The sequence below is a fragment of the Candida margitis genome (assembly GCF_024628925.1).
Source record: "Candida margitis strain CBS 14175 chromosome Unknown scaffold7, whole genome shotgun sequence".
NCBI classification, from domain to species: domain Eukaryota; kingdom Fungi; phylum Ascomycota; class Pichiomycetes; order Serinales; family Debaryomycetaceae; genus Lodderomyces; species Lodderomyces margitis.
In genome coordinates, this window is record NW_026261806.1 from 289,367 (window position 1) to 306,640 (window position 17,274).

General features: G+C 40.3%; 8 protein-coding genes across 8 annotated transcripts; 5 read left to right on the forward strand and 3 right to left on the reverse strand. All coding sequences in view use genetic code 12, as the record gives it.

The window, feature by feature from the left end:
- Positions 1-272: 272 nt before the first annotated feature.
- On the forward strand, positions 273-5,237 carry PLD1 (phospholipase D; the record flags this gene model as incomplete). The annotated part of the gene is made up of 1 exon (XM_051814613.1): positions 273-5,237. The coding sequence occupies one exon, from the start codon at positions 273-275 to the stop codon at positions 5,235-5,237; it is 4,965 nt and encodes a 1,654-aa protein (XP_051671970.1).
- A 173-nt stretch (positions 5,238-5,410) lies between these two features.
- On the forward strand, positions 5,411-6,064 carry CANMA_002535 (uncharacterized protein; the record flags this gene model as incomplete). The annotated part of the gene is made up of 1 exon (XM_051814614.1): positions 5,411-6,064. The coding sequence occupies one exon, from the start codon at positions 5,411-5,413 to the stop codon at positions 6,062-6,064; it is 654 nt and encodes a 217-aa protein (XP_051671971.1).
- Positions 6,065-6,076: 12 nt separating this feature from the next.
- Positions 6,077-7,603, reverse strand: CANMA_002536 (uncharacterized protein; the record flags this gene model as incomplete). Its single annotated transcript, XM_051814615.1, has 1 exon — positions 6,077-7,603. The coding sequence occupies one exon, from the start codon at positions 7,601-7,603 to the stop codon at positions 6,077-6,079; it is 1,527 nt and encodes a 508-aa protein (XP_051671972.1).
- Positions 7,604-9,597: 1,994 nt separating this feature from the next.
- Positions 9,598-10,758, forward strand: CANMA_002537 (sulfonate dioxygenase; the record flags this gene model as incomplete). Its single annotated transcript, XM_051814617.1, has 1 exon — positions 9,598-10,758. One exon carries the CDS (start codon positions 9,598-9,600, stop codon positions 10,756-10,758), a length of 1,161 nt encoding a protein of 386 aa, XP_051671973.1.
- Positions 10,759-11,575: 817 nt separating this feature from the next.
- ZCF3 (Zcf3p) lies at positions 11,576-12,274 on the forward strand (the record flags this gene model as incomplete). The annotated part of the gene is made up of 1 exon (XM_051814618.1): positions 11,576-12,274. The coding sequence occupies one exon, from the start codon at positions 11,576-11,578 to the stop codon at positions 12,272-12,274; it is 699 nt and encodes a 232-aa protein (XP_051671974.1).
- Positions 12,275-12,922: 648 nt separating this feature from the next.
- Positions 12,923-13,345, forward strand: CANMA_002539 (mitochondrial 54S ribosomal protein mL43; the record flags this gene model as incomplete). Its single annotated transcript, XM_051814619.1, has 1 exon — positions 12,923-13,345. The coding sequence occupies one exon, from the start codon at positions 12,923-12,925 to the stop codon at positions 13,343-13,345; it is 423 nt and encodes a 140-aa protein (XP_051671975.1).
- Positions 13,346-13,536: 191 nt separating this feature from the next.
- MUP1 (Mup1p) lies at positions 13,537-15,216 on the reverse strand (the record flags this gene model as incomplete). Its single annotated transcript, XM_051814620.1, has 1 exon — positions 13,537-15,216. The coding sequence occupies one exon, from the start codon at positions 15,214-15,216 to the stop codon at positions 13,537-13,539; it is 1,680 nt and encodes a 559-aa protein (XP_051671976.1).
- A 1,358-nt stretch (positions 15,217-16,574) lies between these two features.
- On the reverse strand, positions 16,575-17,030 carry CANMA_002541 (uncharacterized protein; the record flags this gene model as incomplete). The annotated part of the gene is made up of 1 exon (XM_051814621.1): positions 16,575-17,030. The coding sequence occupies one exon, from the start codon at positions 17,028-17,030 to the stop codon at positions 16,575-16,577; it is 456 nt and encodes a 151-aa protein (XP_051671977.1).
- Positions 17,031-17,274: the final 244 nt, after the last annotated feature.

A 17,274-nucleotide genomic window follows, 5' to 3' on the forward strand; every position in this document is an offset into this window, starting at 1 on the left:
ACTACTTTGTTTTCCTCTTTGATAATAAAATATAGCATCGAGCTTCGATTCCATAAAACAAACGACATCACTACGACTCAGATACGGCAATCAGCTACCATAAAGCCATTCATAATGTATAAATAAAGCCTCTTTAGCAACTACGCGACCCAAGCAAAAGAGGAAAGAAAAATAAAAAAACAAACATTAATTTGTGTTGTTGGTTGCTCGCATTTTGTTTTACAAGGTAGTGTTGACGATCACAACAAAAAGGCAAAGAACACCCTACCAGTATGCCTATTTCAAATGGTTCGGCGCAGGGCCGTCCTGGAACTGAATCAGGTAGTGCCGCCAATTCCACGAATAATTCATCGCATAACAATTTACCAACATCAAGGGAACTGACCGATTTTAGGCAGTTGTACAGGTCAATATCAGGGGAATCTAACAACCAGAGCAGTCCAGATATGAGACGCTCAAACCACAAGAGTCCACCATACCCTCGTCGGAACTCATCTCATATAATTTCAAACCCCATGCATTTCTTCAGCCTGTGGGGAGAGGATCCACGAGAGTCAAGATACAACTCAGAAGAAGATGAAGCAGCCGACAGAAATGGTGATGCCGGAGCAAATGATGAAGTACATGGATCGAAAAACTACCCGCCAAATCAATGGACCAATCAGCCAGATGATCATCACCAGAATGAGCCTACATCGCCCCAATCGCGACGCTCGGCGGCTATGCAAAACTTCACCAAATTCGTTTCAAGGTCGAACCGTACCAGTGATGGCCAGCTTGAACGGAAAAAGAAAAAAGAAAAACATCAGAGACCAGGACCTCAACTAGGGGAACAGAGTTATTCTTATACAAACACCGATTTAAGGGCGCAGAGACTTGTTAACTCGTTCATCATCAATGAACCGTCACTAGGTATAATGGCATCATGTCTATTTGTGGATGAAGGTGGGATAGCCAGAGCTCCTTTGTTATTCTCATTGTTGGGATTTAATGTTGTCGACATTTCACCAAACGAGTATACCAGAAATAGAAAGTTTCGCATCGACTTGGAGTATGGTGTGGGTGACAGAAGTATGAAATGGAGTGTCGAAAGGACGGCTACTGATTTGTTTTACTTGCATTCACGTTGCAAAATCGACTCTTGGCGAACAGTTTTTGGTACTAGAACGAAATTGCCAAAGTTTCCCATACCTTCTTTCAAAGACAGAAGAAAGAAGACAAAAGTGTCAGATACTGCGTCACAGTTTAACGGCACCATCCCTCGCGGAGACACAGACAACCAATCAATTATGAGCGCGCAATCCGGTCTTTCGAGAGTGAGACTGCGGTTGGGGAGTTTGACATCTGCGTTATCACAGGAGCTTGCCCCGAAGGAAAGCAAATCAGACCATATTTTGAAACGACGTACAAAAAATAATGAGTACTTAAAGCAGGTGGATAATTACTTGAAAGAGCTTATTGAGTACGTTGCTTTGACCCCTTTGTCCAATTTTGTATTTATGTTTTTTGAAATCTCCCCGATTTCTTCGTTGTTGAACTATGAAGGGTCGTTCCAAGGAAAACAAGGGTCTATTCATATCAGCTCTTCAGCAAAATCACAAGGATGGAGAGTTGGCCATTTCAAAGCGAATGATATAAAAGGTATGTACGATAGACGAACCGAAAAGTGGATGCTAGTTAGAAACAGCTATGTAGTGTACGTCTCAGACATAAACTCAACGACTCCATTAGACGTTTTCTTGGTTGACACAAATTTCAAAATCCACACAAAGAGCAACGTGATAAAAGATGAAGACGAAAACGTGGATTTTGATGAAACATTGGCTGACAAAAAGGGTCTTCACCACGCCAAAATCTTTCCTCATTTGAAAATAGTCTTGGAAAATAGAGAGAGGAAATTGGTATTGAACCCTAGATCCTCAAAGGAACACAAAGCATGGTTGGAATCTTTTCGTCAAATGCAACACAACACCAACTGGGGTGAAAAGCATCGATTTGATTCTTTTGCGCCAGTTAGACAAAATTGCTTTGCACAGTGGTTTGTTGATGCTAGAGACTACTTTTGGGCGGTATCTGCCGCTATGGAAATGGCAAAGGAGACTATTTATATTCATGATTGGTGGCTATCTCCAGAACTTTACCTAAGAAGGCCTGCATTGGGCAATCAACAGTATAGGATAGACAGATTGTTGCAGAGAAAGGCAAGGGAAGGTGTCAAAATATTTGTCATTGTGTACCGGAATGTTGGTACCACTGTTGCAACTGACTCTTTATACACAAAGCACTCTTTGTTGTGGCTCAATGAAGACAACATTCATGTTATAAGGTCGCCCAATCAACTTTTGCAAAATACATTCTTTTGGGCACACCATGAAAAATTGTGCATTGTTGATCTGACGTACGCATTTTTAGGTGGAATAGATTTATGCTATGGTAGGTATGATACGGCAGACCATGTTTTAGCGGATGATTCGCCTGATGATTTTGAGAAATTTGGAGCCAATGATTATGCGACTGTAGCCGACTTGGAAAACTTTCAGGTATTTATGGGTAAGGACTACTCCAATCCTAGAGTCAAAGATTTTTTTGAATTAGACAAGCCTTATAAGTCCATGTATGATAGACAAACCACACCAAGAATGCCATGGCACGATATTCATATGATGACGTATGGAAAAATTGCCAGAGATTTAGCACGCCACTTTGTCCAGCGATGGAATTACTTGATCAGACAAAAAAGACCCAGTAGACTTACGCCTTTGTTATTACCACCGCCAGATTTCACTGACGAGGAAGCACAGAATGCTGGATATAGTGACACTTGTGAAGTGCAGTTGTTGAGATCGTCTGGTAAGTGGTCTTTGGGTCTTGAAGAGCATGAACAGAGTATTCAGAATGCATACTTGAAGTTAATAGAAACTTCCGAACATTTCGTGTACATTGAAAATCAGTTTTTTGTCACATCCTGTTTCATTGATGGTGTTGAAATAAAGAATAGAATCGGTGATGCATTAGTTGAAAGGATAATACGGGCACATCAAGAAGGCTCCACTTGGAAGGCAATCATTGTTATCCCTTTGATGCCAGGTTTTGAGGCCCAGGTTGATGAAGCAGAAGGGTCGTCAGTAAGGGTGATTATGCAGTGCCAATTCATGTCGATTTCGAGAGGTGAGACTTCAATTTTTGCAAAGTTGAGAAAAAGGGGCATCAATCCAGATAACTACATTCAATTTTTTTCACTAAGAAAGTGGGGTAGAATTGGCCCACAAAGAACGTTGGTTACTGAACAACTTTATATACATGCCAAATGTATGATTGTTGATGACCGTGCAGTAATAATTGGTAGTGCCAATATCAATGAAAGATCTATGCGAGGAGTTCGAGATTCGGAAGTTGCTGCGGTGATTAGGGATACTGAGATGATTTCTACCCATATGAATGGTGCGCCTTACAAAGCTGCGAGGTTCGCTCACACTTTAAGAATGAGATTGATGAGAGAACACCTTGGGGTAAGCATTGATGTTTTCGACACAGTTGAAAGACGCTTCAAAAGGTTTGAGGAATTTGCTAAAACTGAAAGTGGGTTGAAGTTTGCAACTAACAAGTTTGGAAATAAAAGATATTACGTAAATTCAGCCATGGTTGAGATAGCCTCAAGGGATGTGTTGAATGAAAAAGAAGGTACAAGGAGATGGAAGGACCATATCAATCTTTCAAACTTGGATGAGACTTTAGCCGAGGTTGATTATAAGGAGGAAATTGATGATGCACCAAAACCGCTAGAACTTCCAACTATGTTTAATTACCGGACAGGACCGAGTGAAGCTAATATGGGAGTGCGCGACAAGAAAAAGAAGTCTTACGATAACCGCGTGCAGCATAATGAGCAACACAAGAAGGACGTTCTTGGCGACGGTTTGGATAAGTACCATTCCGAGTTTGCTAAAAGTGCTCGTTTATCAAGTAGTAAGTTCTTGCAGGAAAAGTCACTTCAAGTGATGGAGTCGAACTTGCCAAGAAACGACTTCGTGCCGTGCTATGAGGATGTTCTTGACTTTTTAAATTGCGATGACGACCAGGTTGCGGCAAACAAAGACGAAGAGTCCGAACAGCTCATTAATGAGCGAAATGAAGAACGATGGCTCTTGTTGAAAAAAGTGTCTTATTTGCAAAGAGTGGCGGCAAATGAAAAGAAGTATGTCGCTGCAGAAAACAAGAAACGTGCCAGTGCTGGATTGCAGCCATTGCGGCCGTCAACCGACATGAATGGAACTTTGAAAGAAGTTCATGAATCAACAGTTGATTCCCCTGATAAATTGACTGCTGACGAGGCGGTGAAAAGTGGCTTCCAAGCGGGCTCGCCAGTTTCTTGCAGCGACCTGGAGATTAAGGACATTCTTGAAACCATTTCTTCCCCTGATGCCGATTGTGCTAACTCATTTATAGATCCCTACGGCTTTGAAGATCCATTAAATCCTGAATTTTATGAGCTATTATGGTACGAAATTGCGAGGAAGAATACTGATATATTCCGAATGATATTCCATTGCCAGCCTGACGATGCAGTTGCTAGATGGTCTGATTATACAAATTTTTCCAAATTGCAGAGTAAATTTATGAAAGGACAATCATCAACAAAGGGGGACGCAGCCCCGATGTTTAAGGCAGAGGTCGAAGAAGTAGGCGATGATGTTCTACACATGGGGAATAATATAGAACGGACTGCTGATAGTTTGAGAGATGATATTGGGGTGTTGGGTTGGGTGCCTCCAGAAAAGAAAGAGCTGGGAGATACTGAGCATGAACAAAAGAAGCGCTACAGGTTGACCAGAAGGTTTAGTTCTGTACCGGGGCTGGTGAGCAAAAATGGAGACGAACCAAAACACGATGATTATGATGAGAATGAAGAGAGTCCTACATTTAATGGAGATGAGTCTCGTGAAGATGCAGAGCAAGATACTTCCCAGGAATCGCCAACAGATGCAACGACAGCAAAAGATAATGGAACTTCAAGAGCGCATGAAAAATATCGGAAGAATAGAACCACGAATTTTGCAACACGCAGGAGAATGTTGTCAGGAGAATTGGTTTATGATAAGGAAGCAGCTGAAAAGTTGTTGAGTAGCATTAAAGGACATTTGGTGCTTTTTCCAACGCAATGGCTTGATGTCGAGTTGGAGAATGACAATTGGTTCTACAATACTGATAGAATCCCACCAATGGAAATCTATGACTAGCTATTGTTAATTTATTGCATCTTTCTTTTAATAAAGCATGTAGATAATATGAAGTTGATTTTGTTGCGCAAAAAGAAGAACAAAAAATAAAATAAAAAAAAAATTGAAGAATACACTCGTGCGGTGAAAAGTGCTCAACAAAGAGTCTCTACATTCAACCCAGCCTCCCCACTATGATTTTACAGCTCCTTTCATACGCAGGATTAGTTGTTGGCTTCCTATTTTTAGTGCTATCAATTGCCTCGGGTTTGTATTACATCTCAGAACTAGTTGAAGAACATACAGAACCCACCAAGAGGTTTTTGAAAAAGCTCATATATTCCATAATTGTGATCTTTGTACTGCTCGTGATGTTCGACTCGTTCCCGATTAAATTGTCAGTGTTTTCCATCTTCACTTACTACATTTATTTACAAAACTTGAAGAAGTTCCCATATGTTGAGTTAACTAGTCCAATTTTCCTATTGAGCGTTGTTTTGGTCATTGCAAATCACTTCTTGTGGTTTAACCACTTCCACAATCCGTACATCCCGCCTTTAGAAGTTAGGTTGAAACCAGATTATAAAGCCCCAAGGATACCCGATTTTGCCGAAATATGTTCCTTTTTCGGATTGTTAATCTGGTTTGTTCCATTTGCATTGTTTGTGAGTTTGAGTGCTCATGATAACTTGTTGCCACACCACCAGGTGAATGTGCAAGATGACGGAAAGAAAAAGAAGAATGGATTGGCCAAAGTCGCTGTAGCTAACCTTCGAGAATACATTTACGCCATAAGCAGACGGTTTGGCTACGAGTTGGATCCCAATCACCAATCAATAATTTATTAATTGTGTATACTTCTAAGATTCTAAAAATTTCTTTACCGGTTTTCCGATATCTTCGAGACTTAACAAAAACGTATCGTGGCCGTAATTACTAACGTCATTGCCTAACTCAAAGTATTCAATTAAACCCGTTGCGTTTTCCTTACTCTCTCTCAATACATTCGCAATTTCTCGTTGTTGCCAAACAGGAAAGAGAATATCAGACTCAACACCCACGACCAACACATCCTTGTTTGCCAAGCGCTTTTGCATTCCTTTCTTTAAATCCTCCAACGACTCCTCAACAGTAAACTTTGAAACAGTCCTTTTCTCTTTGTACGGATGTTTTGGAACAACTTCGTACTCTTTGGACACCACAGAAGCCGAGTTGTACTTTTGCTCGCTCTGCTGTCTCACCTCCATCGCCCTTGACCTAGTAGCTTCACCCAAATCGAAAAGATCCATTGCTTTGGAAACATACAACCACGAGTTTGCATCGTACTCTAAACAAAACTTTTCCCCGGCATGATCTAGATACGTCTCCACCAAAAAATCTGGACACAATGCTGGAGGGCGCGTGTCATCAGCTCTGGCTCTGCCAAATCTATATTCCCACTCGGGGCCAGATCTATACGTTACAGTGGCAATTTCTCTGGCCAACTTCATCCCCACATGAGGCGGTATTTTATCATAGTAAAAGCCTCGGTTCCAGTTTGGGTCACTCATTAGCACCTGCCTCTGTGTGTGTCTCAATGCAATGGAGTATGGGTGTGAACGAGCACAACCGCTGATACTTATAATCTTGCCCACTTCGTCGGGAAACTCCCACGCATAAGCTAAACTCTGCATTCCACCCATGGATGCACCGACCGATGCATGTACTTTTGAAACTTCAAACTCATCACGTACTAACTCTCTCTGAGCTCTCACCATATCATTTACAGACAAAATTGGAAATCTGGTCGCATATCTTTCATCATTAGCTGGATCTATCGAGGAAGGTCCAGTAGATCCATAACAACCTCCAAGAACATTTGTACAAACTACAAAGAATTTGTCAGTATCAATAAACTTTCCCGGCCCAATGAAATTCTCCCACCATCCAGGTTTAGTATTATTCGGTTGTGACTTTGCATGGCTGGAAGCTGAGAGACCAGTGTGTATCAATATCAAGTTCGATTTCGCATTATTGAGGCTACCCCATGTTTCGTACGCAATTTCATACTCAGAAAGATACCCTCCATAGTCTAAGAATATAGGCTTTCTAGATTTGTAAGTTTGGAAACCAGTCCGTACAAATCCATAACTTGGTTCTGGGCCTGACTTTAAACTAGAAGAAGGGCCCGACAGATTGAAAATACCTCGTGATAACTCTTCTGTCTTTTGCTCCCGCTTGTCCAAGCATGGGAAAGATAGTTGCGGGTTGGATGCGCCTGAATCGTGAGTAGCTCGTGATGAAGTGAATCTTGCTCCTCCTAATTGCAATTGCTTTACTGGTTGCAAAATGCATGACCTAACTAGACAATGTAGAGCTGGTGTAGATTTTGAAGTTATAGGGAGCATATCGGCTTGCTTTAATCACCTTTGAGGACAATTGAGTAAGCTATAGCAAAGCTGGTTTTGTTTTGCTTATTAATAAAGAATGTGTATCCTTTTGCTTTTGGGAAAATGAAAAATTGAGATTTTTCCCTGATGCGTGGATGTAGTTGATAGCACAAGAAAGCGTGCAACTTTGCAACGAGTTTCTAATCTCCGAAGCAGTGCCAACTTGAACATGTTTGCAACATCACTTTTTCAATTGTCGTGGAATTCGATCTGTCTGATTTATCCGGCTGTTTACATTGTTTCAATTCCGCTAACTTTAGCTTTGAAACGATACAGTTCCTACATCGGCGAGCTCTGGTTTGTCCAATTCCTCGAGAACTACATTGTTAGAAAATACATGTTCCATTGGTTTACTATATTATATGTGTTAAATTTGATTCTGCTTAACAATGGCAGAGTGACAATTCCTATAAAGGACCCATGCACAGCCAGTACCATCAAAATTTTTTTCGTAAATTTGATATGGCTGACACTTTTACTAGGGTGGTGCTTTGGTTCTCCAGTATTTGAGAGGATTAGTGTTGCTACAGGTGCCCACTGTACCGTGCCTGGTGTCTACAGAGAATATCAGTGCGAAGAGTCAGGTGGTACTTGGGTGAATTCATTTGATCCTTCGAGCCACTACACAATGCTTATATCGAATAGCCTCCTTATATGGAGATTAATACTACCTTACCTCGCAGTCATCTTGCCATTGCATTTGAGGAGCAGCAACGGAGCTGTGGTGGACGACATCGAAACAGGCTCATTGCCAACAACCATTAATGATGAAGAGGGTGCGATAGGAGTACCAAACAATTCGGAAGGCCTTAAGAAGATTGTTGTTTCAATATCACTTCTCTTCCTTGCACTTTGGTTTATGCTGTTTTGCATCACTTCGATATTTTACCATACAATTCCGGAAAAGCTTGTGGGATTAGTATGTGGGATGGCAATCCCACTCGTTCTGCAATACGTATAGAGTAAGTATATTATAAATTACGCTGTGGTAGAGTAGATTAAACTTTTCTCTCCAGGGACTTCGTGCGACATTCGTCACGTGTGTAACAGCTGCACAGGGTGAAGCAGTAAATCTATTGGCCACATACAGGACTCTCGCCGTATGTGCATACGTACCGTACCCGTTGTAAATGGAACACGTACCGTAGTGCTTTATTTGTTGCTGTGTATTTCCTGCCCTCTTTTCCACTTCTCACGGAATAAGCAAATTCTACAGTTCATATATTTACTATACTTAAGAGCAATATAGCGGCATATCTTTCCGTTGTCTTTGTATCTCGAATTACCGTATTCGGGTGCTTGCCTTGGTCGATAAAAAACCGACACAAGCACTCATTTCTTGTAGAAGGCTCTAAAACTTGTAATTAGAACTCTTTGTCAGCATTTGAAATATTTCGTCATAATTTTGAAATTGTGGCGCTTTTTCGGATCTCGCTCCTTTTTTGTTTTGCGATAGGTGAGGAAGAAAAGTCGAAAATTTTCCTGTAGCGGCGAAAATTGCTTTCGGCCAAAAGAGATTGAACTAAACGACTTCTATGTGGTCTATGGTAATAACAGTCTTTGTGGCGAAGGAGTGTTTCTATAAATCCATATACATGCGAAGCAATATACTTTTTGTTTTATCGTTTTGATGTGCAATCTGTTTCCGATCCGATTGGAGAGATTTTGTGGAGTCGATATTCCGAACCGAACATGCTACCAGTTGCAAAGTCTAATTTACAAACTGTGGCGTCGATAGATACACACAAACTGGTGCAACAATCGACAAATTGTAAACTTCGTCATTATTAATCCCACACAATATTCCCCAAATCAGAAAACGGAAATTCCGTAAAGTAGGAGGCTTGAAAAGATTATATAAACTGAAAATTTTCCACCTATTTCTTTTCAACATTTAAAGTCTTATTAGTAGGCAATACAAATACATATATACATACATACATACATACACAATGACAACTAAATTTGGTAACTCGGACATTCACTTCAACAAGGAAGTTGATGAAGTTGGTGAAGATGGCGTTTTGGTCATCAACAAAAACAACAGAGCACAGGCTAAATTCCCAGACTTTTTGCCAACTTGGGACCCAAGACAAAAATACCCACCATTGAAGTTTGAAAAATACATTGATCCAGGCTCGAGAGCTGACCCATCTTTCCCAAACTTGTTTCCAAAAGATGGTGACTACAAAGTCAACAGAATTACCCCCAAATTTGGTACTGAAGTCGATGGAATTCAATTGTCACAGTTGAATGATGCTGCAAAGGATGAGTTGGCTTTGTTATTGGCCCAAAGAAAGGTCTTGTTGTTTAATGACCAGGACTTTGCTAGCCATGGACCAGGTTTTGCTGTTGAATTCGGAAAGTATTTTGGAAACTTGCACATCCACCCAAGTTCGGGTTCACCAAGAGGTCACCCAGAGTTGCACATTACATACAGAAGACCGGAAAAGGGAGAGTTGGAAAGAGTCTTCCGTGACAGGACAACCAACACGGCCTTCCACAGTGATGTCACTTATGAAATCACACCCAGTAGATTTACAATCTTTCAAGTATTGGAGAGTGGTGATGGTGGTGATACTGTTTTTGCTGACACAACTGAGGCTTACAGAAGATTGTCACCAGCTATGAAGGAGAGATTAGAAGGTTTGCACGTTTTGCACACAAGTGAAGACCAAGCAGCCAACTCCAGTTACCAAGGCGGTGTTGAAAGAAGAAAAGCTGTTTCCAACATCCACCCATTGATTAGAATTGACCCTGTCACCAAGGAAAAGTCCATCTACGTCAACAGAGCTTTTGGAAGAAGAATTGTTGAATTGAAGAAAGAAGAGAGTGAGTACTTGTTGAACTTCCTTTACGACCTCATTGAAAGGAGTCACGATTTACAATTGAGAGTCAACTGGGAAGCAGGAAAGAGAAACAAAGTGGCCTTGTTCCACAATAGTGGTGTTTCACACACAGCTTCGTTTGATACTGAAGATGGTGAAGTTAGACATGCTTACAGGATTAGTGTGTTGGGTGAACGTCCTATCTCAAGACTTGAGGACTTGAATAAGGAAGAGTTCTCGACAGGGGATTTAGAAAACGCTTTGAGAGCCGTTAAACCAATTTAGTTTATAGTTTTACTGTTATTTAGTCTTAGTTTAAGAAAGAGGCTTCAATATAGAAACCATTCAATTTCATTTTCTGATTTTTTTCTAACACGCTTAGAAATAAACTCCGAACCTTGTGAAACTCTATCGAAAATCCTGCAAAAACTAGCTTCAATATAAGAGCCCCTAATCGTAGACAGAGGCTGCAGCAGCAATGAACCCCTCTGCGTCCAGGTGTGAGGAATCCGAAGCTGAAATTATTATAACATTCAATTGTTGCAAACAGGAAATAATCTCTCACATAGCTTATTTACCGCTCTTGGAATCCAATACTAATGCTTGAAGTATTGCATAATGCAAGATGGCAAGCAGATCCGCGTCCACTAAATTTACATCTATTCACAAAGAGGCGCTGAAGTTTAGAAGCTTCACTCTTTATAGCCTTTGTGTAGCTTGATCTGAAAGAGAACGTCTCTGCTGCATAAACGCCATAAGACGTAAATCGCCTATAGAATTTAAAATGCTGTAAATTTCTTTTTTATTTTTCAGGTAGCTCTCACTTTGCCACAGCCTCGTGGTCACTTGCTATTTTTTCTGCTGTGGCACCCACTTTTTTAAACCGCGCAAGCTCTTAGTTACCATTTTGAGCGAGAAGGCAAGGTATTACCTTCCATTTTGAAAACTTAGATCCATTTTTGGACATTCGCGGTTAAAATTCAAATGCCTATTTTGAATTCTACGACGGCGTAAACCATAAAGCATATGATTCATATATATAATGAAAAATTTTTACAACTCCTCTTCTTCTTCATCTTCCTCTAGAACGCGTTATTCAAGTATGGACTGTAGCTATAGATCATATCAACAGGTGTTGAACATATCAGTCAAACCATCACCATTGTCGCTGCCATCAACCAAAAAGGAAAACTGTTCGCGCTCGAAAGTCACCAAGACGAGGAAAGACGAGAGTCCGATAAAGAGAAGAACCAAGACAGGTTGCTTTACTTGTCGAAAGAGAAAGAAAAAGTGTGATGAGGACAAAGTAAACGGGAAATGTCAAGCATGCACTAGAAATTTTTTGGAGTGTTGCTGGCCTGAGTATGCAACTAGCAAGGAGAGCAAAATGGAATTAAAGGCGGATGTGAAGAGTCCTACTGTAAGGTCAACCAAGTGTGACATAAGCTCATTGTTGTCATCACCTGTCAACCACGAGGCGCCTTTGTCTCCGGAAATTACAATCAAATCTATGCCACTGAAAGTGAAGCAGGATGCTAATCCCTACCCAAGTCCTATTCAGTCACCAGTATCGCATCAACCTGCTAGTCCAAGTCAAGAAGTTAGTTTTATGACCTTACCACCCTTGCGTAACATAAACTACAAATTACAAGCAAAAGATAGTAATGTACGAGGTCTGCGTGAGGAAGTTTCTACAGCAAGGGAGAAGGTGAGTCCCATCAAAAGCAAGGAGGAATCAAATACAAAGTTTATAATTACCAGCTTTGATTCGCGAAAGGATTTGTGTGATATCAAAAATTGATTTAATGGGGTTATATTTTTTTCGTTCTTTTTTTTTAATTTGGTGTATTTTTAGGTTTACTTAGGGTATTTTTTAATGGATAATTCATCGTTTGTGCAACATTTAGAATTGCTTGTATGTGTAGTAGTAAATCAGCATAGGAGTCGCTTGGTGAGAATTGCTTTGTTGGCAGTCACATCTCTCTGTCTTGCTAGATCCAATTACGATCAATTGGACTGGGTCTTAAAAAGAGCGGAACAAGTAGCAGTACATTTAGTTGGTGTAATGTTGGGTCAGCCCATTCAGATCAAACCTTTTCTCTATGACTAAGTACTCCGCTTTCTTAGGCCAAGCATTTACGAGTTGTCGATGTTCCTTTCACTCAGCTTGGGTGCAAATTTTACTTCATTTTAAAACGAGCCACCAAAGAGACTATTTAGTCTGCAAAACACATAGCATTTTGAGGACACCCGGTATAACCAATTGTCTATCTAGCTGCTCTTGTGAAGGAGTTCTTCTTCCTGTTTCTCATAGTATGACGAACCTTCCCTGAGCTAAAATACCTTTTTGGACATCTCTACACGACCAACTGTTGCAATTAATATTTGAAAATTTTTTGTCAAAAAGACACAATTCATTAATCACCAATAGTTCAACAATACTTTTGCAATGCCGGTCAAAGCTGTAGCAAGGACATCGATAGCACGTAATGGCTTAGGTACATACGTACTACCATGCAACAAACTAACGCTACAGTACTGTAACTGGGGAGGATCGTCTCAAGGCATGAGACAAATCTTGACAAATGGACAGTTAAACAAGATGGCATTGTCAAAACCACAAGTGATGTTTGAGGTGCTTAAAAGGCAAGGTCATCCAAAGCTCATTTTCCGCTACAATGACGACAAGACGACCGAGGTTGATGTGAGGAACATGAAGACTCATGAAATTGTGGAAAAGATTGACGAGTACATACAACGGTCAGGAAATGAGTTATTCAAGTGTAACCACAAGGTTGTTTCTGAGAATGAATCAGTTAGAGGTATATGGTCACCTTTGCACACACCAAAAGGCCACAGGTATAACATATAGACAAATCTTGTAAATAGTACAAATGCTATATACGTGTGAGCATTAACTGCACTTGCGTTTTAATCGTTATTGAAGTACTCTGCTAAAACTACATCCAAAAAACCATTTGCAATTCTAAATTCCAATAAAATTTATCCCTATCTAATGTACAACGGAGAACTAAAAAAAGAAGAAACAGCTTAAAATGGCATTTACTTCACCACTTCAATATCCTCATCAACTTGATCCACTTCGTCGGCATCTTTTGAGACCTTGTAAATCTTGTTTCTCCAGAATCCATCATCACCCAAGATCTCCTTCGCAACAAGGCGGTAACCACCAAAGTATGGCAAAACCTTGACCCAGACAATCCAGTAAATCAAACCAACACCAAAAACACCCCACGTGACAACAGCATGGATCCAGTAAGGCAAATCATTGTACACACTCTGGCCTTTCACTGGTGGAATATATGGAGCAGCAATCAAGTATAAGGAAGCAAGGAAAAAGAAAACGACAATTGGGAATGAGGCTTTGATTGGGGGGTTCCATTCAGTCAATCCCTTGTATTTCTTGTAGTAAATGTAGATTAACCCACCGGCAAGAGTTGTATTGACAACATTCAATGGGTATGAAATCAAGTTCAAAATGAAGTTGTACGCATCACCTGGTGGTGGGGCCAAAATGGTGACAATACAAACAATCCAATGCTGCATCAACCCCACAAATGGACTTCCAAATGGTTTTGAAGTAGCAAAAAAGCGGGAAAATGGCAAAGAACCCTCACGTCCCAATTGTTGAATAATCCTACCTTGGGAAAAGATGACCGACATAACATTGGCCCATGCAGAAATGGCAACAAAAACCGATGCAGCGGTTTCTGCCTTATCACCAAAAGCGTACTTGAAAAACGAAGCAGCCAAAATTCTTCCAGATGAGGCAATTTCAGCCTTTGGAACAACGGCAAAGTATGCAATATTGACAAACATATAAATGATACCCAATCCAATAAACGCAGCCGGGGCAGCAATCCTCAAGACTCTTTCCGGGTTCTTTATTTCTCCCAAAGCATAGTTTGCATTCGAATAACCGACATACGACCAAATGACATTGTACAAAGCATTGACTATACCGAAACCAGTTGGACTCTCTCCATCGAAAGCATTGTGGAAGTTACCAGGAGATTGAAAGTTGTTTGTCTTGATTCCTCCTCCCAAAGCAACCCAACCGGTAACACTGATGAAAAGAACAATGATGACTTTAAAAGCACCCAAGACATTGGCCAAAAGCAAACCTGCCTTGACATTGATACCGTTGATCAAGAATGCAAAAGTGATGACAGCCACACCGATACCTCTAGAGTTCCATTGCGTAACCTCCTTGCCAGCAGCATTCAAAATATATTCACCAACGACAACCGAGTTACCGGCAGCCCAACCAAGGAAAAACACATAGGAAGCGTACATAGCTGTGACCAAGAACTTTGGTCTGCGAAACATGTATTCAAGATAATTCTTCTCACCTCCATTTCTTGGTAATGCTGTTCCCAATTCCATATAAACCAATAACCCAGTGAATGCAATGACAGTACCAGCAAACCACATCATCAATGCTGTTCCTACCGAGCCAGACAAAGTAAAGATTGTCGATCCAGTGGAGAATACCCCAGCACCCAACATTCTATTAAGCATCAAAAATGTTGCTGAAATTATACCAATTTCCTTGACATTTTTGTCAGCTTCCAAAACGTATGCTCCCTTTTCCGAGCCTGTTGTCAATTGACTATGATTATCGAAACTGTCAATTCCATTAGTGTTATTCTCAATACCATCATCTGTTTTTTTCTCAGAGTTTGAAGTGCTCAGGAACCTATAACCGTCTGCAAACCCCATTGTGAGTGTAGTTTTATATATGACAAGCAGATTTAATAAGCGAAGTGAGTGGCAATCACAATCTCTTTTATAGAAAAAATTTTGAATCTAACCTTGCAGCTGCAATTTTTTTATTTTTTTTTTTCTTTTCGGAAGCTTTTTTCCATTTAAATTTCTTTTTTTTTATTGAGGCTCTATTAGCTCTTCTCAAACTGTGGCGTATTAATTAACGTTACTTTAAATAGGGAGCCATACAGATACGTATATGGTATGGTAAGTAAGGGGGCACAAGAGGAATGTAGATAATCAGATTATTACGTTGTGTAGAAAAAGCTAGGCAATTGAAGAAAAGCTTTCTCTTCAAGAAAAAGTAGGAGAAATTTTCATGATAAGAGCCACAAATCTCACTGTGGATCCTACAATGAAAGAGGGGTGCGGTCATTTTTCAATTCTCCTATCGCATCCATCAACTCGTTGGCCAACTGCACTTGAATACTGTTGTTGGACCTCGAAGTCACCGAGGGTTTACTCTATCACCAAACCCAATTACACCCCCCCATCGCAGGGATCCCGACCGGAAAAACTCCAAATTATTATAAGGCGAGAAAAACAGAAATTGGTCACGTGAAGTTGCATTAAAAAGGCATTTTTGCAGCCCTTTCTTTTCTTTTTTCTTTCCTGAGCCTAATTTGGGTTTTGTGTATCTTGGCTGTTTTGCCCAACGGTTGGTTACAGGAATTAAATCATTTACTCTAAATTGATACCGTCCTGAAAACAAGATAAATTAGGAAAACTGTGGTTCCTGATATATAATTAATTATTTGATCTATTAATATGATCAATTTAAGGCGTTTACAGTGGCTTATTTTATTCTCTAGATCTAGGATTTATCGTATTTTGTTAATTGTTTTCAGTATCTCGTTTAATTCCACACAATGGCATAGCGATTGAATGTGGATTCATTTACGGCATGTTGAATGTGCGTAAACAGGGGTTCTACTCATTATTGTGGCGCCTGGTATTAGAAAGTCAATATGTTTAATCCGTAAACCTGTTTGATTGTGTTTGGCATGAATATTCAAAACGGGGCAGGGTATTGGCGATAAATTCATAGACAGCTCATACTTTGTTTGTTTTCATTGGCGCCCCTTTCCATCTCCCATTGGATAAATTTCACTACAGATCACCAATGCCTTTAGTTTACATCATGTGTCGAAAAAGTAATTTATGCGATATTCTATGCGATATTTCTCATATTGACTAAACGTCATCGACAGTCTACGTTTTCAGAGGCAATTCTACAGATATGACGATCTAAAACTTATGCAATTCATTCATTCTAAAAACAAGTACGTAAAACAATAGATCAAAAAAAGCAATCAAGGGGCATACTTTGGTGGAGGATCATAGGCACCATTATTCAGCTGTTGCTGAGCTGCATAACTTGCTTTGCTCGTCTCGGAAGTAGGAGGTTGTACTGTTTGGTCCTGTCTATCATTAAATCTTCCTCCACGGTTGTAATTCATTCTGCTGGAACTGCTGGTGGCGGGTGGACGAGAGTAGTATCCTGAATCCTGACGTTGGTATTCATTTTGTTCCTGTGGAGGAGGGTAATATTGCTGGTGTTGTTGTGGGTATCCCTGTTGTGGGTATCCTTGTTGTGGGTATCCCTGTTGTGTCATCTGTTGTTGTTGCTGTTGTAGTTGCTCGTCATCACTGTTTGCACGTTCATATTCCTCTCTCTCCTTAGCATTCATCTTCCTAAGCTTCTTCTTTCTCTTATGTTTATCAACGGCTATAGCACCTACTGCAATGGCGGTTCCGACTAAAAGCATTTTTGGTTTCGATTAAATGATATTTTCTTGATGGGAAGTGGAAGATGAAAATGGAGATTGCTTTGCTGGGATAAGCCAGAATATTTATAGTTGATTCAATTTCTTTTTTATTTCTCCCATCTCCAGCCGTCTTTACCGCTGTGCATAACAAAATGTTGCGATTTACGTCACTCCAAAATCTAAAAATAAAAGTGCAGAAGAGGCGCGGCTTGGCTAAGTTTTACAAACAAAGGTTGTCGTATTA